General features: G+C 49.4%; 1 protein-coding gene across 3 annotated transcripts in view; it reads left to right on the plus strand.

The window, feature by feature from the left end:
- The window catches only part of NEURL4 (neuralized E3 ubiquitin protein ligase 4), a 1,090,504-nt gene that overhangs the window by 265,274 nt on the left and 801,644 nt on the right, over positions 1–23,586 (plus strand). For 2 of the 3 annotated variants that reach the window (XM_069645703.1, XM_069645722.1), the window contains exon 16: positions 20,002–20,130. The exons of the other annotated variant lie outside the window; for it this stretch is intronic. In XM_069645703.1, the coding sequence (XP_069501804.1) occupies positions 20,002–20,130 (129 nt within the window). The remainder of the gene's footprint in view (positions 1–20,001; positions 20,131–23,586) is intronic. 3 annotated transcript variants of the gene reach the window in all.

Raw genomic sequence — 23,586 nt, forward strand, 5'->3', positions numbered from 1 at the left:
CTATCAACAACAGTGTCCGACACGCTTGGAATTTACGAGGCAATCACAGCACGAGACTTCTCACTTTGTTGAGACATTCTCTTCGGACACCATGCTACCTTCCCCAGACTGATCTATGAGAGGGTTTATCTTGTTTAAGGATGTCTCTTGTTTAGAGGATAGCGTCTCCTCAATACCAACTCCTTTAGCAGTCTCATTCATAGCCAGGGCCAGGGTGGAAAGCGAGGATTTTTTGTCTGTCAATGGAAAATAATTAATCATTTGCGTTTGTGTAGCAGCAGTAGTAGCACTACAAGTTTTCAATGGGTCTTTAACTCGAATATCTGTAGTTTCCGTAACCATTGAAGTTGTAGCAGACTCTTTTGATACATGAGCCAGATCTGCAGCTTTTAGATCAAGATGTAACTTACTTTCAATGTCTAACTGATTCAAGTCTATGATTATGTCTTCTTCTGGAGAAGTTTCAATTTTTTGGTGTTTTAGGCCCTTTATTTTTTTTTTGATGGTACATTTTTTGATTTAGACTCAGAAGGAAGCATAGATTGAGATTCTACTTTAGCTCTAGCCTGTGCAGTTTTTCGCCTTTTAATTGCTCTCATATATGTATTTCTCACTTTACGCGACATAAATAGAGTATTTTTTTGAAGTTCATTCTGACTGGCCGAGTCATCATTAGATTCAGCAAGTTCAATACATTTAAGCTGATCAGCCTCAATAAATTCAATTAGAGGTGAAGGACTATTGGGGTTAGCCAAGATGTCACCTGAGTCTGTAGGGCTATTAGTCATACTGAAAACAGGGTGTGAAGGATCATTGGGAACCAGGTTAGCTTGCATGAGTGTGTTTTCTATGACAAGAATTCTATCGTGCTGCAATTTCACAACCGACATGTAATCTATGGGCGAACCCCTTTCATCATCAGTCACAGTATGTGTTGGTATTTTGTGAACATTGGCGATTGATACTTAGGTCTTCCATAGGGCCACATGTTTGAGTTTCTTGTGTCTGAAAGTTGATGATTGGGGAGACTTGTGAATTGGGTTTACATAGTGTAGAAGGGCATCACTGAAGCAAGGATGGTGTTTGAAAATGTTCCCGTGCAAGCACGAAACCTTCTATTCTACTCAGTTTAATAAGAATATCAGAAGTGGACGCATTAAGTTCAAGAATAGCTGCGTGGGTATGTTCATGACCTTTGTCTAAGAGGTTCAGTATCCGGGTAAGAACAGGAAAATGTTGCAATTCGTGCTCGTTAAGGTCAATGAAAGATTCTTCCAACGGAAAGGTTGGAAGATTAGCCTGACTCCGATGAAAAGAAACCCCAGCTATGTTATGAGCTGAAAATGAGGATACATCCGCTGAGGGGTGTGAAGGTAATGGTTCCAAAATCATTGCAGCCGCATCAAGTGTAGGAGAGCTAGCAGTGATTTGATCAGACATATCCTCATTACATATCTGTCCATCTTTATTGGACTTTGAGCCTACCAGTACTTCTAGAGGTGTTTGATGGAAATGCACCTGTTCCCCGTACACGCTTATGTAATTCAGCCATAACAAGAGCCACCAATGAGGTATCGAGGTTTGTAGAGACATGTGCATCAGTTGTAATACCCAATAAAGAATTGTTCATTATGCGAATGTTATGCACCATAACCATTGGTGGACTAGCAACAATCTGAAGCTTGGATTCGTTCATGTTATCACACAACATATCCGACTTAATGCCGGCACTAACATGTACATTATGAGACACCACGTCACAAGACGAATCCACACTATTAGAATCCACAATGTTTGAATCGGCATCAATCAGTTGCTTTCCAGCCGTCGTTAACAAGTTGGCACTGAATCACCCAAACCTAAGGTATCAGCTACGCTTATCCGAGATTTCACTGGTAGCGTACCCAGACATTTGCCATTTCGAGTACTCGTCGCCATGATTTGAATGTGAGAGTGCTCAAAATTATGCAACAAGGGGTAGACACACTCTTAACTAAAAGCACATTAAAGAAGTCCCCCAAATGCTCTACAAATAATCTTACCCCACACCTGCGCACTCGCCGCACACCCAAACAGCCAGGCACTTACGGGGCACTTACGGGTTGCGCGCGCGCGGTGCGCGAGGATGGGGAAGACGTAGGCAGAGCCTGCAAGTATGGGCGGAGTCAATGAGTCAACTGGAACAAAAAAGGGAGTAAGAAATTGCAGTACAGCACACTAGTCCAGTGAACAGTGCAGAATACAAACAAGAACACAAGCAGAACACAAGCAGTTTAGACAAGAGAAGCCCTAGCTGACTACTAATGCTTGGAAAAACAAAAGTCCTTGTGAATACGGTGTTACGGCACTGAACGAAGCAAAACACCTTCTTGCCGACGGCTGCCTTTCCAATAGCGATTCACAAACGGACAAGCAGAGAGTTGCAGCCAAAGAGCCAGGCACTTACGGGGCCCTTCCGGGTGCGTGCGCACGGTGCGCGAGGATGGGGAAGAAGTAGGCCTTGCAGAGCCTGCAAGTATGGGCGGAGTCAGAGTCAAATGCTATATAGATACAAGATCTCTGCCTTAGTGTGCTGGATGTTACGATGAGGGTGTTTGCCTGAAAACCCTCAGGTATTCAATAGGTTTCTCCAATCACAGTTGCTTGTTTCTTTGAAAAGACAACTGGTTCCTAGACTGGTATCTGTCTAGCGCATATTCTCTCAATGAAGCTTTGTCCTGCATTAGTCCTTCAGAGAAATAAACAGAAATGCTGTTGCATTTTTCTAGGCATCAATCACCGGCGTGTGGGGCCCCTCGCTCCCTGCAGCAGCAGCAGCAGCGGCGGCGGCTGCCTCCTAGTTGGGCTGGAACCGGAAATGGATGTATAGCCAAAAGTATGGACACTGCTCTCCTGAACATCCGTGAAGACCTGCTGTCCAACCTTGATTCCACCACCCCCTGTGTCCTCATCTTACTTGATCTCTCTTCTGTCTTTGACACGGTCAACCATGCCATCTTGCTGAACTGTCTTTGATAACCTGGGCATCAACGATCATGCCCTGGCTTGACGGACCTCTTTCCTCTCCGCCCAGGTCCAACTTGGGTCCTTCCTCTCCTCTATCTCTACCTGTGGTGTTCCCCAAGGGTCTAACCTCTCTCCCTGGCTGTTCAACCAATACCTGGCACTTCTTGCCCACCACATTGTCGCTCTCTACCCAACTTTCAGTGCTATGCGGATGACACTAAACTCATTTTCATGCTCCCTTGCGCCACTTCTACTCCTTCGCTCATCTCTGTCTATCTGCTATCCAGGAGTGGTGGCCGCCAATGATCTCTGCCTTGATGCCAGTAACAGAGATTCTCCTCATCGGCACACCTGCTCCCTCCTTTCCTGTCACTCTCTGCCTGGCCTCTCTTGGTCCTCGTCCTGCTCCCACCTGTGAGGCTAGTAACCTCTGGGTCATCTTCGACTCCACACTCTCCTTCTCTCCTCACATCTCTGACATCTCTAAGAAGTCACACTACCAGCTGCACTACCTCAGAGGTATTTTTCCTTTCCTCTCCTTCCCCCCCAGAATCTCATTGTCTCCAGAGCTCTGGTTCTCTCTGGACTACTGCAACAGCCTTTTTCTAAATCTGCCTGCTTCTACTCTCCGCGCTCTGCAACTCATCCAGAACAGGACTGCGTCCTTGGCCTCAAGCCCAAGGATCATATCCCTCCAGGACTGAAATCTCTTCACTGGCTTCCAATGGCTGCGAGGATTAAGTTTAAAACCCCCTGCATTGTCCACAAGGCCTTCTGGGGCCTGGGGCCTCAATACCTCCATCTATCTCTTCCTAAATATCTTCCTTCTCGAGCTCTTCGCTCATCCGCCTGCAACACCCTCAGGGTCAGTCTCTTCTCCAAGCAACAAGTTGGTGGTAGATCTTTCTTCGGCTGGGGCCTCTTTGGAACAGCCTCCCTGCCACTCTGAAACGTGAGGAGAACCATCACCAGTTCTAGAAGCACCTCAAAACCTTCCTCTTTGCTTCTGCTTTCTCTTCTCTCCCCTGCTGAACTCGTGGCTGGTCTGCACTGGTCACTCTCTGATCTCGGGACTAGGTCCCCTCCCCCGCCAGTTGCACCCCAGCACTGCCTCCCTGGCATCCCCAGCACTTGGGGACTGTTTTCTGTATTTCCTACAGCCCCCTACCAGCACTTGACACCTTATGTCTGCACTTACCTTTGTACTTGCCAGCAGCTGTCTGCACTCTACTATTGCGTATTCATTCTATTTATTTTACTGTCGGTCCCATGTACTACACTGTCCCCTCCTTCTTCCCCCGCACTTTCCCCTTTCCCCTGCACTTGCGCAATCTCATTGTTACCTGGCCTAGTAAGATCGTTGTCTGTCTTCCCTCTGTTCCCCACTCCCTTGCCGCGCCTTGAAACACTTGTGTATGGGCGCGTTATAAATATCATATCAAATGTATGTGCATGCGTTTCTTTGATGTGCATTGCTAATTGGGTTCATTGTACTTTCCTACAGCTCACATCGTGCTCTTAAGATGAGCCTGACTGCCCTGCCACTCTACCAAGGCTCCAGCAGCAGTAAAAACGGATACTTTGAAGTGCTTTGAAGCACTTCACTTATGTATAAGTGCTTTACAAATTTATAATTACTAAGAGTTGGGGGATCTACAAACCACTGGGATAGCTTACAAAAGTCTTACCTCTCAGTGGGACTTTAGGAAAACTCCCATAACACCAGTTCCCAGCAATACTAGGACAATTCTGATCAGATGGAAATGGGTGAATTTGATGTAAGGGCTTAGTATAATAGGCTGAGGTAGAACTTGTTCGATCAAAGAACACTCACAACGTTTTTACTTTGTGCAGTATAGGTATGGATCAACAGGCAACAGTAAAATTATTATTCTCATTGGCAAGTTTTTTCAGACTAGCACCTGTCCCTGTGGTCACCGTAGTTTTTGAATTGTTCAAAGCCCATACCATTCTTATGTATCCAAGATTGGAAAATGGCACAAACTGCATTAATGACCTTTGTGTCTTTTTTTGTTTGTTGAATAGTCCCTGGGCAGGGAGAATAAGACACTGAGTTCTGTCTGCGTAATTTGTATGAAATACGCCCTTTAAGTCCAAGAGCTCAAACAGAGGTAATGTATAAATAGATATTATAGAGGGACGGGGACAAACGTGATCCCAGCGGCACTCCACACGGCACGATCATTGCATATGCTTGATGGATCTAAGGATGAAGGGAGGCTACATGGACGTCTTGTCCGGCACAGGCGTGTAGAGTCCTCAGGCTGAGCCGGCGTGGAACCATGCTGAGCTCCCTGGTGACGGAAAAGATTCCAAAGAGCAGCTGCGCTTGAGGATACATATCATAGATAAGGAATCCATCGGAAAGAACATTACTGAGAGATAAGTTAATTGTCCATCACCTTGAAGTGAAGTGTAGATAAGTTACGTTGTAGCCTTGTAACTTGGTGGTTAAAAATGCAATATGTCCTGGATGGGCTGTTGGCAGCAGATATTTATCTACCATGTACTTTTTCGTTTGTCCCCTTTCCTCCATACTGTATGGGTGTCCCTCGCGAGGGATGGGAGACAAAACCTTTTTCACCAGGGTGCATTTGCTCGCCTGACTCTGCCCCCAGGTGCCACTCCCCACTCCCCTTTTCCGTGTCGATGGGAATAGCGCCACTCCCCATTCCCCTTTTCTGCGTCGATGGGAACGGTGCGAATTCACCAGCGCTCCTGGGTTTGGCTTCGGCCATGTAATTCCACGCACGGATACTTCTCTTCTGTCTTTTTGTCTTTTTATCATTCATGTACTTGGTCCTCAGGCATCACGCTCCTCCCCGGCGCATGTCGACTTCTACATGGTTCAGCAGGTGTCCTCCTGGGATGGGCTCTTTCTAACTTCAGACCCCCACGCCCTCTGCCTACATTGCCCTGGCCCTGACCATGGCTGGCGTGCTCGTACCGCGTGCAACGCGCTTTCCTCAAGGTCTCTGAAGACAGACCAGCCAGGTGGAGGGAGCTCTCCCAGAGATCGCCTCCAGAGGACCGAATGGATGTCGATCATCGATCCAGGCCCAAGGTAGGGCCACTCTTTTCCAGTGCACCCCGCAAAGGAGACTCCTTCCAAGAACTCACCCACGTGGGAGGAACTGCTCAGGTTCTCATACCAGCACAAGTACAGAGGCTAAGTCAGCTACTGGCCAGTAGGCCGAGGGGTCAGTGGATCTTCCCGGTGACGGTGCTTAGGGACCGTAAGGTTCTTTTACCGGGTCTTCACCCGAGGGCCCATGCCCTAGTACCGGCAACATGTCCAAGGGGGTGCCTATACGCAGTTCTACCTGCAGATCCGCCGAGGGGGAAATGCCTCCCAGTTCTCGGCCTGAAATACCGGGGTTACTCTCGAGGGGCAACACCCTAGTACCGGCACACGTACCAAGGCTAGTCCAGCTACCGGCTTCATGGCCGATGGCTCTCCGGATCCTTCCAGTGTCAGTGCCGAGGGACTGCAAGGTTCTTTTACTGGGGTTAATCCGGTGGGGCAACGCCCTAGTACCAGTATCATGTCCGAGGGGGCGCCTTCATGCAGCACTACCGGCAGCTCTCCCGAGGGCACTATGCCTTCCAGGTCACGTCCAGAGGTGCGGGATAGGCCTGTTCCAACGCCAAGTGTCTGGGACGGGGCTGGTTTGAGCGAGCCAGGTACCACAACTCTTGCGTAGCGGGTTGAGGAAAGAGTCACAAGGCGTGACTGGTGTCAGCCAGGTGCCTGCCCTACAGTTTATCCATCAGCAGCGCAGGGCAGGTTTCCCCTGGTCCCAGCTGTCCTCGGCCACTCTTTCAATATCACCTGCCACCTCTTCAGCCTCCGAAGACCGGTTCTTTGACATAAGACTCAGTGGCTGAAATTACAGCTGCACTTCGCAGCATCAGGAAATCAGGAGACTGGCTCCCAAGAGGAAGCAGTCAACATTCCACCCTTTCCCCTATCGGACCTCCACCGGGGGTCCACGGACTTCATCCGCAGACTTCTCGAGGGCAAGTCTTTTCTTATCCAGACAGACAACTCCACCAGCATGTACTATGTCTACAAGCAGGGGGGCACCAGATCCCCTCTGCTATGCAACTTAGCAGTCTGCATGTGCCAATGGGCTCTGGAGAACAGCATTTACTTCAGGGCTGTCCGCCATCCAGGGGAATCCAACCTGGAATTGGCCAGGTTCAGCAGACTGGGGGCCTACAATTACGAGTGGCAATTAATTGACCTGGTACTAAAAGGAGATCTTCATCAGATGGGGGCATCCCCAGGTGGCTCTTTTTGCCTCCCGGGACAACAGGAAATGCCAACAGTGTGCCTCCCGGTAGGGGCAGGGCTTCGCCCCCCCCCCCCCCCCCAGGCGACGCATTCCAGATCCGAGGGAACGACATGACAACATAGGTCTTCCCGACCACACCCTTAGTCCACAGGGTGATCTGCAAGATAAAGGAATCCCTCAGCATCATTTTTATAGCCCGCTGGTGGCCGGCCAGAACGTGGTTCTCTGAGCTTCTCAGCCTTTCGGACAGAACACCCATTCACCTACTGCTGGGTCTGGCTCCTCCTGGCCAGCAAGGAGGCAGGGTACTCTACCTTAATCCTCACAAGCTAGCCCTTGCAGTGTGGCTCCTGAACGGGTCCCGCTGAAATGCATAAGCCTATCTCAGGCTAACCTAGAGATCATCCAGGGCGCTAGAAGCAAGGGTACTAGGGGCCGATATAAGAGTAATGGGTGCATCTGGCAGGCCTCCACAGGTTTTACACGCCTACAAAGAAGCCACACCCATTGTGGAACCTTAAGGTTGTGTTGAGCGCCTCGGCACACAAACCTTTTGAGCCTAGGGCGCCCGCGGACATCAGACTGCTCACATAAAGACAGCTCCGCGCGTGGGCCTCACCTCCGCTCGCCTGCGGACATACCCTGATTTCCTACCCAAGGGGACCTCCTCCTTCCATCTCAACGAGGAAATAGTGGACGCCTTGTTGGTCACCTTCGGTGGGTCAGGGCCATGTTATCCCTCATAGCAGGGGGATGATTGCAGCCATCAAGGAGGCCTCTGAAGGGCAGCACAAACCAGTGCCAGCTAACTTACATGCCCATGCGGTCCGAGCAGGACTACGGCTATCGCGTTCCAACAGCTATGCTGTGGCAGGTAATCTCTTGGGTGGCTTCCTGGTCACCACTCCGGTTTTCTGTAAACACTACTGTTTGGACGCCGCCTGTAGGTCAGACGCGGCCGTCGGGCAGGCGGTTCTAAGAGACCTGTGTTCTTATGGAGGGGCTCCTCCCTACCCTGGGGCTACCTTCAGTTGCAATCGCCCATACAGTATGTAGGAAAGAGGACGGAACGTAAGAGTAATGAACAGTTGCTCACTGTAGTGACTAACGTACTTAGTCCATAGTCCCCTTTCCTCCATACGTCCCTCCAACCACCCCCACCCCCGATTAATACTGGTGTCATCAGTCAATGCCTATCATTGTCGACGCGTCAATGGGGACTGAGGAGTGGCACCGGAGGGACAGACAGGTGAGCGCATGCTCCCTGGGCTGCACCCACGTGCGCCTCTAAATTTAAAGGGGAAGAAGGTTTTTTGGGGTGAAAAAGGTTCCGTCTCCCGTCCCTTGGAAGGGACGCCCATACAGTATGGAGGAAAGGAGACTATGGACTAAGAGTGCATTAGTCACTACTGTGAGTAACTTATAATTTCCTGGAGGTCACTTGAGGTTGCCGGTCGCATGGAGGTATGCATCTCTTTGTGCCATGGGTGTCCCGCTGTCCAGTCTTCAGAACCATATCACTGAACCCTGTACTGGGTACTAGCCTGGCCAGAATCCTGATGCTGAAATTGACCTCTGCACCTGGGGCCCCTGGGACTCTGAGTAATGGGGGTAGGTTACGCTACCTATTCCTGCCCAACAACTGTAGGGTTTTCCTGGGCATAAAGTACTATCTCTCCCTTGCCTAACTAAAATCTGTAGTGGTCCTGTTAAGGATGCTCCTCCCGTGCCTTCACTGTAGTGTTGCTACTGGGTGAGAATCCTTTTAAAACTGTATTTACCTTTTGAACACTTACCTGCAGCATGTGGTCTTTGGTAGAGCTATTGGCACAATCCAATAATAAGCCCACCTGAACAGTGCCCTTTGTTGAACTGTAGACTTTCGAGCACGAGGCCTGTTAGGGAGAATTCTCATTTATGGAAAATTTCCCTTACCTAGTGAGTCCCTCAGCAGATTTGCTTTATTTCTGGAGTTTATTTTTTCCACCTGGTAAGAGTGTGAACCTTTTTCCCACTCTTGCATGCGTTTTGCCATGTGTATTTCTACTTTTTGTGTGATCTTGGGCTCTGGACCCACACCACTCCATGAGCCCAACTTTTTGTGTGTTACACAGCACCTTCAGTGCAGTGACACAGGGTTGTCTCTGAGACTTCCCACTGACTCCATTTTTCTGGGGCTGACTACTGTCCCCCAGAAACAGGTAAAGTTACCATTAACTTTATGTAGTCACTTAAACAACAGACCCAGTACACCCCATCTTACATGCAGTATTGGAAAGGGTTAACTCTGAGCCCTTTTTGTCTGTACCTCCTGGAGCCTTGTTTCGCTCCCTTAACACTAAGACTTGGCTGGTGGCAGTGCTATCTACCCTAACTTTTCTACCGGGATTATACTATATAAACGTGGTACTGTTTTAGGCTATTTTGTTAGCCTCGAACATAAACCTGATTGACAAATACATTTTCGTTTGGCTCCGGTTGGGTTTAGTCGCTATTTCTTTTTGTTAACATCCTTCTTGTGTTTTGCTTTTCACGCCAAACCAGGTTTGCCTTCTTTGTTCGCTGTCCTTTGGCGGGCTTCTGCGAAGAAGCCCTCCTGTTTGGCGTCTGGGTGTTTAGGTGGACTGAATGTGAGGGGGGGGTTTAGTAACCCCCTGCACAGGGTCTCCTTGGAGATCCAAGTCGCACTTTGTGTCCATTGGCTGAGGTGGTTCTCCAAGCTGGACAACCCCTCTGCTGTGTAATTGACAGCCAGGCTGTGTGAAAGGGGGATTTTGGCATAAAAGGCAGGACTCTTGGGCTGGAAGTCAGAGTCGCCACTGGAACTGCAAGAACCGAAGAGAAGCGGAGAAGAAGATGGCTGCTGCAACTCCTGAGGCCCGGTGAAGCCCTGCTGCAGCCCTGAGCTATCTATCCTTCAACGACAGAGAAGATCCAGTCCAGAGTCTTCTTCCCTTGAGCCTGGTGGGATCAACCAGCTCACCTTCTACAGCCAGAGAATCCTCTTCTGGGTCGAAATCACTACACAAAGCTGTAGTGGTCCGGATAGCCATCAGAAGAGCCCTCTCCTGTTTTAAAGGAGCACACTTTTTATCCACTGTTGCTTCTCTGCTGTTGGCCTCATTCCTGGGTAGTGCAGATCGCTCCAGATGTCGTCCTTCTTGTCCCCACGATTGAAGCTCCAGGAACCGTGAGTCTCCAGGAACTACCAGGAATAACTGCCGTAGCACCAGCTTTCTTCATTTGAATAAGGTACTGTGTCCATTTGGTCGTTCTCTCCGTCCGACCTTGAGGAATCTGGGTGAACCCTTTTCCTTTCCGAAGGCTTGTCCTTTCTTCCTTCCCTCTTATAACTTTTGCCTCCCTTTGACAATATCTTAGTACTCCTAGCAACGTTAATCTCGAACTGTTCTGATGGTGTGATCCTCGACAAGAGAGCCCTTCTCCATTTGACACTGGCGCAGGCCTATTGACTTTTATCTGTATCTTAGAACACTTCCTCTGATTCTAGTGACTTGACAAAAGTATTGCCTATGATTTTTATCCCCTATTCCCTGGTTTTAATTAAATGTGCTAAGTGTTTGACTATGGTTACATTTCTTTCCGCGGGTACGCTTTTGTTTCGTAAGACCGGCCTGTCATTACTGTCAAAATGTGAGGGCTTCATAACCCCCGGTAACGTCTTTTTTTGTTTCACAACACTGGTCTGTCATATCCTAATGCACTTATCTTGAATTGACCTTAACCAAAGGAATTGGTTTTGTGTGATATATTTAGAGTGTGGTTTTGTTTAATAGAAGTGAAGTGTTTTATGAACAGAAGGTTTAAAAATAAATGTACTTATATTTTTTAACCAGAAACCTTGAGTCAGTGTTTGAGTCACAGTAATTGTAGTCCTTTGTGTAATCCCTATTACTGATAATTTGCCCTTGAGATAAGTCTGTCTGCTCCGCTACTGCTACCACTATAACTGTGTAGTACAGGCTTGTACCAAAGGTGAAATTGTACTACCACTTGTGGACTTAATTGTCTGTAGTGTTCCCTAAGGGTGGTGCAGATGATTCTGCCTAACAAGGCCTCATTCCCTATCAGGGCTGCACTTACTAAGTGCTATGGACCTTGTCTTAGGTTAATGTTCAAGTGTTATACCTAAATCACTTACCTCTGTTTACTGGTACTGAAATTGACTGTTTCTCACTCACTTTACTATGTAGTTATTTGAAGCATTTCTTCTAACTCTCCTTTTAGAAACAGTTATGCATTTGTAGCAAAGAGTTGGTGTTCTGTTAGCAGAAACCCCAAATGTGAATGTATGTATGCATTTGTTAGCTGTGTGCTAATACTTAACTGAAGTTGTAATGTGCTTGAAGTGTATCTTAACTGCTTTATAAATAATTGTATATATTTGTATGCCTCTAACTGGAATTATTGGAGTGCTCTGTGTATTTCATTATAATCCTAAATCACTCACACCCTTCCTGTGTCTAAGGTTTGCCACTCGGCTACTTACCTTGATTTGTCTTGGCTAGACATCTGTGGCTTACATGTTAACCATAATAGGTGGTCTCCCAAAATCTACCACCAGGGTTGATTTGGGAAATCCAATTTAGCACTCTACCTGTAGCCATCTTTCTCCCCTCAAATGAGTTTAGCCTTCACAGTTCATCCATGATAACTTATAGGAGGCTCAACTTGAGAGAAATCCTATTTTCTTGTTGTGGTGGTCCTTCTCACACCCTGATCTCTAAGACTGAGGAAAACCATCATGTTGTGGAGTAAGTCAATGAAAAGCCCGGACCCTCTCAATTTCATGTTCTGCAAGCTGTGGAGTAGTATGACATTTCCAAAGGAGGCAAACCACAGCATAAAAATCAGATGGAAAGCCTGTTACTTCCAGTAGTAATGCACTGTTTCTGGAACCTAAGCTCACAGTTTCGACTACACCTTATAATATTGGGCTTTTAGGAGCCTCCAGTGGCCTGCGTCAGTGTAAATGCTCGCCTATCAGTTTTCTCTCCTTTCTGTTTCGATATTGTAGGAAATCATTTAAAAAAATGTTTGAGGGGGAACATTGGAAAAACAGTAATGCCAAATAGGCAAATAGTCAGACATCTATATTTCGAGGGGATTGGGTCCTCCGACGTATTCCATATCTATGACAGTAATCACCACAGCTGTGCTGCTTCGGAAACTTTTTCGGCGTCTGCGTCCTGCGTCGATGACGTCGATGCGCCGCCGTCGAGGACCTCCTCCGACGTCCGACGTCATCCGATGTGATAAGTAGGACGCACGACGCCAGTAGCCTCAGTTCCGTTTTTTCCGCGAACGTGTTGCTTCGTGTTTCTCGGTTCTAGCCTCGACTCTTTGGAGTTCTGTTCTTTCTGGTTCTTCGAGCCTGTTCGTTTGTGAATATTCCTTCGCAGCGATGTCTTCCACTTCGTCTTCAACCCCGCGTCCGGGCTTCAAGAAGTGCGGGGTGTGTGGGTCCAAGATGTCGGTGACTGACTCGCACGACGCCTGCCTCTGGTGCCTCGGGGAGGCCCACGACACGGATGACTGTGTCGACTGCCTGTCGCTCACTTCCAAGGCCTTACGCGAACGTAAGAAGAAATTGTCGGTAGGTCGGGTGTCCAAGCCCCGGAAGTCGAAGTCGGCGGGGCTTTCGACGGATGATTCGAGGGGTGACTCTCCGCGTCATCGTCGGAAGTCTCGTCGGTCTTCTTCTAGGAGTCGGTCTCGCCACTCCTCTGCCTCTTCGAGGCGTTCTCGGAAGCGCCGTCACCGGTCGCCTTCCAGGTCCTCTTCCGAGGACTCTGCCCGGCACGTCGGTTATCCCACCAGCCGTGCGACGCCAGAGGAATGGGCTTCCTTCGGGAAGAAAATGTTGGCGATTCTTGAGTCGCAGGGTACTCTACCGTCCGCGCCCCCGAGTGGGGTCGGCCGTGTGAGGTCGAGAGACGCCGCTCGCAAGAGTGGTCGGCACGAGTCACGGGAGAGGTCCCGTTCGGACAAGGAGGCTCGTTCTCGCCGTACCCGTTCCAGGTCCCGGTCCTCGACGCGATCGAGACCGTGTGCACCTGTGATGTCTTCGAGGAAGACATCGACGTCTGAGGCGTCGAGGGCGTCGGCAGGCTTTCTCGAAGCTCCGGCTCCGAGGAAGTCGTCGAAGCCGTCGACGTTCAGGTCGTCGAGGGACACGCTCGGGGCTCCGGCTTCGAGGGCTGTGTCGACGCCGCCGATATTGGAGGCGCTGCATCTGACGTCGACGCCGATTTCCTCGACGTCGATCCTCTCGGCGCCGTTGCCGGTTTTCTCGACGGCGGCGCCGATTCGCTCGACGCCATCGACGCCTTTCGTGTCGGAGGTGCCCCGTGTCTCGGGTGTACCCCCTAGGAAGGCTCTGGCTAAGAGCAGGCACTCTCAGGTGCCTTTCCACCACTTGGATTATATTTCGGAGGCGGATGAGGATTCGGTTGGCCTGGTTCCTGATCAGGTGCCGGATGACATTGTCTCGGGCCATAGTCAATTTGACGATTTGAGGCAGTCGCTGCATGATGCTAGTGGTCTGGACACCTCTCCGGAGGTGGAATTTGGTCGGCCTGAGCCTGGCTCCCATGCAGATTCCTCATACCGGCGCCTTATGGCTAGGGTGTCTGAGTATCTGGGATGGTCTGCTCCCCCAGGGGAGTTTGTGCAGGATGATCTGACGGACATCCTTGATGTTGGTCCCCCAACTGACCCGGTACTGCCATTCCATATGGCTTTACAGCGTAGGGTGGCGGCGGCTTGGACTGCTCCGGAGAGTCTTCCGGCAGTGGGCAGATCCTTGTCGCGGAAATACCGTCCAGCCAGTGGCGACCCCTGCTACTTGACCAGGCACCCCACTCCGGAAAGTTTGGTGGTGCAGGCGGCCACGGCCCCAGCAAAGCAGGCGTCGTACCCTACCATCCCTCCTGATAGGGACGACAAACGTTTTGATGGCTGGGCGAAGAAGGTGTTTTCTTCTGGTGGTATGGCGCTTCAGGCGGCCAACTCCATTTGTGCCTTGTCACGTTTCACGCACACTCTGTGGAACTGTGTTGCGTTGGCGGCTGAACATATTCCCGAAGGGGACGAACGGGATGGTTTCCTTGCTTTGGTCCAGGATGGTAAGGATGCCATGTGTGAGTCCGTTCAGTCGGGTTTGGACTTAGCTGAATGCGTCAGTAGGTCCATGGCGGCGAGCACCGTGATGCGCAGGTTTGCGTGGTTGCGGAAGTCGGGGTTTGCTCCTGATGTGCAGTCCCGGCTCCTCAACATGCCCTTTGATGGTGAACATCTTTTTGGCAGCAAGGCTGACGAGAGCCTTGAGAGGTTGCAGACCTCAAAAGCTGCAGCGAAGTCGTTGGGCGCTGCAGTTCGCCAACCTCTGCCTTTTCGTCCTAGGGGACAGCAGTGGAGGGGTGGCTCCTTTCGCTATTACTCGTCCTTTGGTAGAGCGAGAGGAGCTGGCAGTCAAAGGGGCCAACGCAGGGGTACCAGAGGTGGACGACAAGGTACCCGTGGTGCCAAGGCCGCTCGGGCAGTTGCCTCTTTGCCCTCAGGTAACGCCGCAGCCGCTCCTACTCAGTCATGAGGCCATGTCCCATGGTTCGCCGGTTGGGGGAAGGCTGGCGCAGCATCTTGTAGAGTGGCGTGCCATTACTTCGGATGTGTGGGTTCTGGAGATCATAACCCACGGCTACTGTCTTCCCTTTCGGCACAGGCCTCGCGACAATCCACCGGGGAACCTCTCTTTGTAGTGTCCGGATCCGCTCCTTGCGCAGGAAATTCAAGCCCTGCTGGAGAAAGGCGCCATAGAACTGGTGCCTGTAGCGGAGAGGAACAAGGGATGGTATTCCCCTTATTTTTTGATTTCCAAGAAAGACGGGGGATTGAGACCCATCATGGACTTGCGCGGTTTGAACAAACTCCTCAGGAAGGACAAGTTCAAGATGGTTACTCTCTCTCAAGTCCTCCAGGCCCTTCAGCTTCAGGACTGGTTGGTGTCACTCGACCTCAAGGATGCTTACTTCCATGTGCCGATCCATCCCAAGCACAAGAAGTACCTGAGGTTCGCGGTTGGCGACTCGCACTTTCAGTTTCGGGTCCTGCCGTTCGGTTTGACCTCCGCCCCGAGGGTTTTCACCAAGCTCATGGTGGTGGTGGCAGCGCATCTCCGGCAAGGGGGGATTCACGTCTACCCCTACCTGGACGATTGGTTGATCAGGGGGAGCTCTCCCGAGCAGGTCCTGGATCATCTGTCCGTCGCCTGCCACTCCCTTCACAGGCTGGGCTTCTCCCTCAATTTAAAGAAGTCCCATTTGACGCCAACGCAGAGGCTCCAGTACATAGGAGCAGTGCTCGACACTTCCCTGGGGCAGTGTTTTCCTCCCCAGGTGAGGGCTCTTCACATTCAGCAGATGGTGCGCAAGTTTCAGCATGCCCAGACGCTCCCAGCGTTCGAGTTCTTGAGGTTGCTCGGCCTCATGGCATCCTGCATTCTTCTGGTGCCAGAGGCTCGCCTGCGAATGAGATCTTTGCAGTGGGCACTCAAGATGCAATGGTCGCAGTCCTCCGGCAGGATGTCGGACCCGATTCAGGTGCCGCCCTCGGTCGCCCGGGACCTTCTGTGGTGGGCCGTCGAAGGCAACTTGATGAAGGGGGCTCCGTTTTGGCTTCCCTGGCCGGAGGTGATGATCGTGTCGGATGCATCCCTCACGGGATGGGGAGCTCATGCCAACGGGCTGACAGTCAGCGGTCGTTGGTCTCCGTCGGAGTCCAGACTCCATATCAATCTGTTGGAGCTGAGGGCCGTCAGGCTAGCCCTGAGGGCTTTTCTGCCGACTGTGCGAGGAAAGAATGTCCTGATCCTGACGGACAACACAGTGGCCATGCACTACCTCAACAAAAAGGGGGGGGCAGGGTCACTTCCTCTGTGCAGGGAGGCGATGCAGCTCGAGTTCTGGGCCATCCAACAGGAAGTTTCGATCTCGGCAGTTCATCTGGCCGGAGTCGAGAACGTGACGGCGGACGCTCTGAGCAGGCAGAGCACGATCTCTCACGAGTGGGAGTTGGCTCAGGAGATTCTCCTGGAGATCTTCGCCCTTTGGGGGACCCCTCAAGTGGATCTCTTTGCCTCCAGTGTCAACCGGAAGTGCGAAAGGTTTTGCTCGCGGGAATTTCCTCCTAAAGGAGCCTTAGGAGACGCGTTCGTGGTGGAGTGGTCGTTCCCGCTGCTGTACGCGTTTCCTCCAGTCCCCGTCATCCCGCAAGTGCTGCGGAGGTTACGGAAGTTCGGTTCCCGGATGATCCTCATTGCTCCGGCGTGGGCTCGGAGGACGTGGTACCCGGACCTTCTCGACTTGTCCATCTGCCCTCCACGTCGTCTTCCCTACCGAGACGATCTGCTCTCACGGGAGGGGGGTCAGGTTCTCCATCCAGAGGTCGGATCCCTCAACCTTCACGCTTGGCTTCTGAAAGGTTGAGGTATAAGGATTGGGACCTCCCTGAAGACGTGATGGAGGTGTTGCTTTCGGCCCGAAGGCCCGCAACTAAGTCTCTGTACCGTTGCCGTTGGCGTAAGTTCTGCGACTGGTGCAGAGTTCAGAATGTGGATCCTTTTGCATGTGACATCCCCATGGTTCTGTCCTTTTTGCTTTCTTTGGCCCACAGGGGCTTGCAAGTGGGTACCGTTAAGGGTTACCTGGCGGCGCTGTCCATCTTTAAGCGCTCATCTGAAGAATGTTCTTACTTTAAAATCCCTTTAATTTCACAGTTTCTGAAAGGGCTCACTAATGTGTTCCCTCCGTCGCCTTTCCTGGTGCCCGGTTGGGATTTGAACCTTGTTCTTAGGTTTCTTATGGGTGCTCCGTTTGAGCCGTTACATTCTTGCCCTTTGAGGCTGTTGACTTTGAAAACTGTGTTTTTAGTTGCGGTTACTTCCGCTCGCAGAGTGAGTGAGTTACAGGCACTTTCTGTTAAGCCACCCTTCACTGTATTTCACAAGGACAGGGTTGTCCTTCGAGTTCGTCCTTCTTTTCTTCCAAAGGTAGTGACGGAATTTCATTTGGCCCAGAAGATTGTTCTTCCGGCATTCTATCCTCCTCCGCATCCTGGTAAGGAAGAGGAGAGGCTCCATAGGCTTGATCCTAGGAGAGCTTTGAGCTTTTATGTTTCTCGCATGTCCCGGGTCAGAGTGGACGATCAACTCTTTATTGGTTACGCTGGTAAGCGCTTGGGGCAAGCTGTGACGAAACAGACTTTGTCCCGCTGGATTATTTTGGCCATCTCGGAGTGTTACCGCTTGGCGGGCAAGGACCCTCCGGCTGGCTTGCGGGCCCATTCTACCAGGGGCTTGGCTGCATCTACTGCCCTGCAGAGGGGTGTTCCTATTCGCAACATCTGTGATGCTGCCACCTGGGCTTCAGTGCATACATTTGTGCGGCATTATTCCCTCGATTCCATCAGAGGGCAGGATCTGGCCTTTGGCAAGGCGGTCCTTTGCTCTGCTATTTGATTGGCTATTCTAAATTTTGTTTCTAAATTCTTTCCCTCCTCCTTGATTTGGTACTGCTTTGGGAGTCTGTCATAGATATGGAATACGTCGGAGGACCCAATCCCCTCGAAGAACAAGTTACTTTCTTACCTGGTAACGTTCTTTCGATGGGATGGTCCGACGACGTATTCCATATCGCTCCCGCCCTGCCTTCCCCGCTGCAGAATTTCTGTTGCGTTTGCAGCTTACGTTCCGCAAGGCTTTGTGTCGGACTGGCAGTTGACTATTGTCACACGTTCTGGGGGAAAAAACTACAACTGAGGCTACTGGCGTCGTGCGTCCTACTTATCACATCGGATGACGTCGGACGTCGGAGGAGGTCCTCGACGGCGGCGCATCGACGTCATCGACGCAGGACGCAGACGCCGAAAAAGTTTCCGAAGCAGCACAGCTGTGGTGATTACTGTCATAGATATGGAATACGTCGTCGGACCATCCCATCGAAAGAACGTTACCAGGTAAGAAAGTAACTTGTTCATCTGTGTGTATGTATCTGTGTGATTTAGAGAGTGCAAACCAAGCTCTAAACAGGGGTTGCACCCAAAGGGTCACAAGTAGGGTTCTGGTGTAGCAGAGGGGCTGAGATGGGTAGGAAGTGCAGGGGGTAAGTAGGAGATTTTCAGGTTGAGCAGTATTGGTCAGTGTGGCAATCAGCTAATGTTCTTTGAAGGGTAGGGTTCTTTAGATCATTCCTGAAGTGTAGGCTTCAGGGGGTCACTCTTTCATGTGTTGATAACTTGTACCTTAGCAGCAAAAGGGCAGTTTCCTGTTCTCCCACCGCAATCCCCCTTTTGCCAATCTTGGTGTCCAGTCTGGCTTCTGGTCGTGCTCTGACCTCTCCAGATGAGTTTCTCGGCCAGTTAGGGTGGTATTTTGTTCAGGCAACTACTTTGTAGGTGATGTAGATTTTCTTGAACATGATGCATACTTGAAGGGTTAGGCAGTGCATCTCCTTAAGCGTTGCTACAAGGGGGGATGAATGGGTCAGATTTTATTAGTCCTTCGATGAGGCTTACTAAACGCCTTTCAGAAGGGCCAAGGTGGCACCTGGTCGGGCATGAACAGGGGATTGGACAACAGTTCTGAAACTCTGTGAGGGATAAAGGCTTCATTTTGAGGAGTGCAAATTAAAAACATGGGGCTTGTCTTCTTGGTAGTATGTGTTTTCAATGAAAGGTCAGCCAATCTATAAGCATAGTGTTCTTGCATGGGGCCATAGTTCAGTTTGAATCTGTCAGACTTAGTTTGTCAGCCAACTAGCACCAAGATACCCTTGGGTGATCAAGTGCTCGGCAAAACCACAATAACATAACACAGCTGTGGATTTGGGCATTCACTGTGGGGTTCCCTAGTATAATGATGATGGGCTTCGTAGGATTGAGCTTTCCATTAGGTGCACCACATCCAGGTTTGGCTGATGCACAGTCACTGCTTGAGTCAATGGATGCTGTAGATGTAGCTGATTAGATGCACCTTCTGGCCATCTGTGTATTGGTGTATTTTGGTGTTAGCTTGAAGTTACAAAGAGGTTTCATGTGGAGGTTGAAGATGAGTGGGAGAGGTATGAAGCCTTGTGAAACTCTGCAGGTTACCAGGCATTGTTGGGGCCTGTGTAGAAGGGTTGGTCTCTGTTGGAGAGATAAGGGTGAACCACTGTAGGACTTCTTTCGGAGCTCGTGTGCATGGCAATAATTGCAGAGGGCTTCCTGTCGATGGTTTTGAGGCCGGCAGAGAGTGGGATCAGTAGACAGAGGCCATCTTTGTCACCAGGACATGTAGAATCACCATTAACTTGAATGGTGGTCGTGATCAGGTTTTATGTATGCGTGCGTGAGTGTGTGCACGCGCACACAATTTGTATTTGTTTATTTTCATGATGAAAGAGGATAACATTTAGGTGGAATAGTACACATAATCTAACATCAGTTAGCTCGGCATAAAGACTAGGCACCCCTTTTTAGATCTTATTTTCATGCAGGGGCAAGGGTCCTCTAGCATTCATTTAATCTACTGCAATCCCATAGACATCTAATTGGTGCGTACAGGCTAGCTTCCAACCTGACAACTTGCACTTTTGTGTTTTCTTGTCCGACTATGTAGAGGTTTACGCTGTGGTTGACCTTTATGGCCAGTGCGTGCAGGTATCCATCACGAGTGCCAGCGGACCCATGGATAACAGCTTGTCAACCAGTAACGTCACTGAGAAATCGTTCCCTATCCACTCACCAGGTAAGAGTTTTTCACACCTCCCCTGCCCCATTCCACACACGGAAGTATGCATTCTGCTTTTGTATATGCCCTCTGCTGTACCCAAATACAGAGCCTTCAACTTGCAAGTCCAGGACATCTTATTCAACAGAATTTCAATCTTCTACTTGCAGTACACCATTTTCTTGCTGTTACTGGACTCAGATTTCTAGTTCAGTACCATTATCACAGAAATGCAAGTTGACAAGCCAATTGGACACAAATAACCCTACAGCGAGTGTAAGGAAATGAGTGATTTTAGCTGTGCTTGGAATCGCCTTTTGTCATTGCAGTGGTGTCCTCTTTCTCCTTGCCATGTACCCAACTGTTGCCCCCAGGTGTTTGGGCTCATTGTTGCTTACTTTGCTGCTCGTTTAGAGCAGATTGTCAGAAAGTTGATGCTTGCTGACACATGTATGCAAGCCACATACCGTTGCTTGTTCTTTGTCACTTGGCAAAATCTTCTCAACACTTACTGCTTGTTAACTAATTGCTACATTTCCCAATTTAGCCCACTTCCTCTTCAACAATTGTGTCTTTGAGTAGTGCCACTGGCATGTAAAATGTCCTAATTGTCCTATTAGCTTCTAAAAAACTAGACTAATCTGAAGATAGCGACACATAGTTGTGCTTGTATTATGATTTTTAACAATTATACTTGGGATTATGTGGTAGCAGGTGTATTCTGCATAATCTTCATAATAAAACAAGAAATTTGTAACTCTTTTGAAAACATGAAAAGCAATGTTATGAAATAAAAATGGGGATTTAGTATATTTATAATATACCATTTCAAACAGATATAAGTACAAGAAATGTAAATTGGAAAGGTTCTACCGAACAAAATGATACATATATTTTTCACAAAATCGATCAGGAGTTAAATCAAAAAAGAAAAAAGCATTTAGTATAGCAAACAACAAATTCATATGAATGAAAGACAGTGTAGAGAACATCAAAACACCACAAGAGACGCATCTTTTTCATAAAAAAACACGAATGCCAATCGATTTCGACACATAGCCACCTGAATCCCTATGGCTACCTTTTCATCAGCGCAACAGGCAATAAAGTTTGTCATCACATAAAAAATGATTCTCAATAGGGATAAGGACATAGTTGCTGATTTTTAAAGTAGTGCGTAATAAAATACATGTATTTAATTACTCTACACACCTGCAAATTGAATATTCATAGTTTCCCCCTTTAATTCTGTGCACCTACAAACATAATTTAATAAACTGGTAAGGGTGGGTGGGTTCAAAGTCACTACCTGGTGAAGGACTTGGAAAATCCAAACTAGGGTTAGCAAGGTTATTCACAATCCCAGTTAAGCAATGCCACTTTCAAATGGATTGTGTCCTCCCATGTATTCCTCATCTTTAAATATCTTCCCTTCCAGTGTCGGCTGCTTCAGAAATGTCTTTTTGCCAAAGGGCGCTGTGTGTCGTTGTCGACTCGATGTCCCTCGAGGGCCTCTGTCTCAAGGTGGACGTCATCGAAGGGGTAAATAGCACACACTGCGCCCGTTACTTGAGTTCCATTTTTCCACAATAGCTTACGCTTCGGAAACGGCACTTTTTGATTTCTCATAACTTCGAGAATGGCCTCTTCATCTTCTACCCCAAAGACCTGGTACAAGAAGTGTCGACTGGGATGCTATGATTTCGATAACCGACCCACATCGGGTCTGTTTATGGTGTTGTGGTGTCTACCACAGAACGGCTGTCTGCGGATCTTGCTAATCCATGACGGGTAAGACGTTGAAGGAACGTAAGGGAAAACTCGCAGCGGGTAGTCCACCTCTAAAACCCCTTCCACACCTCCGTCAAAAAGGCGCTTTTCGGATGAGTCAAGAGGTGACTGGCCGCAGAGGAAAGAGTCGAAGAAACGCTCTCGCCGTTCCTCATCCTCTTTGGAAAAAAGGAAGAAAAGGAACCACAGGTCCCCGTCTTCATCCTCCGACTCCTCGCCTGAACGCAGGATAGCTTTCCCAAGTAAGTCGGCTACTGCAGGCAGGAGATGCTAAAGATTTTCTAGAAGGCGGCCCGATCGCCTCCAGAGATGAGGTGAAGAGCCATGAACCTATCGCGCCTTCTAAGGCCGACAAGGAGAAGAGCAAGGCTAAAAGCTGCGTGCCCTCGAGCCCGGGTGAGACACCGCCGACCCATCGACAGGCCTCGAGTCGACAACAAGCCGAGGCCGAGGCCGTGTAAGACTTTCACCGGGAAGCGTCAAAGCCCTCGATCCCTTCGAGGAAAATTGAACCACCATTCGCAACTTTTTATAAGGACAAAGTTGTCTTGAGTTAAACCCATGTTTCTGTCATAAGTAGTTTCTGACTTTCATATCTCGCAGAAATTGTTTAGCCAACTTGATACCCTCCTCCCCCACCCTAGTAAGCAGGAAGAAAGACTGCACAGAGTAGACCTTAAAAGAGCGGTGAGTTTTTACATATCAAGTGTTGCTAAATTAAGGCAGGACAACCAGCTTTTTGTGGGTTACACCGGAAGTAAGTAGAATCTGGCAGTTAACAAACGGACTTATCCAGATGGATAATTCTGTGCATCACAGAGAGTTAGCCCTGCAGTTAAGGATCCCCCAGAAGGTCTTCAAGCTCGCTCCTCAAGGGGCATGGCTACTTTTTCTGCCTTACAGAGAAGAGATCTGATTGACAACATTTTTGCCGCGGCCATCTAGTCTTCCATTCATACCTTCATGAAGCACTATTGCCTATACTCTGCTTCAGGCCAGGAGGTGGGATTTGGAAAGGCAATCCTACATTACATTCATGACAAAATTTGAGACGTATTACCCCTTTTTCTAAAGATGAGGAATACGTGGGAGGACACAATCCATTCGAAGAACAAGTTACCCTGTTAGCGTTAATTCGACTGGATGGTTGTCTCACATGTTCATCACCCCTCCGACCGTTCTCTGCAGTAGAATTTCTGTGTATTACACCTTGCTTTCCTTCAGCATCTAATACTGTTTTGGTCATGGTAATGTTGGTTATCCTGTGGGAATGTCAAAGGGGTCTACAATGTCTTCCTCCTCTATAGAAGACTCCGACTCTCCCACCTCCCCTTCCACCTCACCTCTGTATTTCCAGCGGAGCCTTGGCTACTGACTTCCTTTGGGTCTGGTTCTCTCCTTTTTTTTATGAAGATGGGGGCGACGGTGGAAGGACGCCACCGTGTCACCTTGTAGGTAAACGGTGGCTATCCTCCGTGGCCGCCTGAGGATGGGGAAGAAGCCGGAGGCACAAAAAACCCCAATGTAGTGAAACTCCGGATGAAGAAGTAGAGCTTGGTGGTTCTGTAAGAAGATCCGAAAGCTGTGACGTAAATTTGGCAGTCCGTGGACCGGGGAGCGGAGAATGAATGAAGACCACTCCGAAAGGTCAGTTCCCAATTAGTGTAGCAGCTAGGACTGGAA

Source organism: Ambystoma mexicanum, chromosome 1p, assembly GCF_040938575.1.
Source record: "Ambystoma mexicanum isolate Mex_15411 chromosome 1p, UKY_AmexF1_1, whole genome shotgun sequence".
NCBI classification, from domain to species: Eukaryota; Metazoa; Chordata; class Amphibia; order Caudata; family Ambystomatidae; genus Ambystoma; species Ambystoma mexicanum.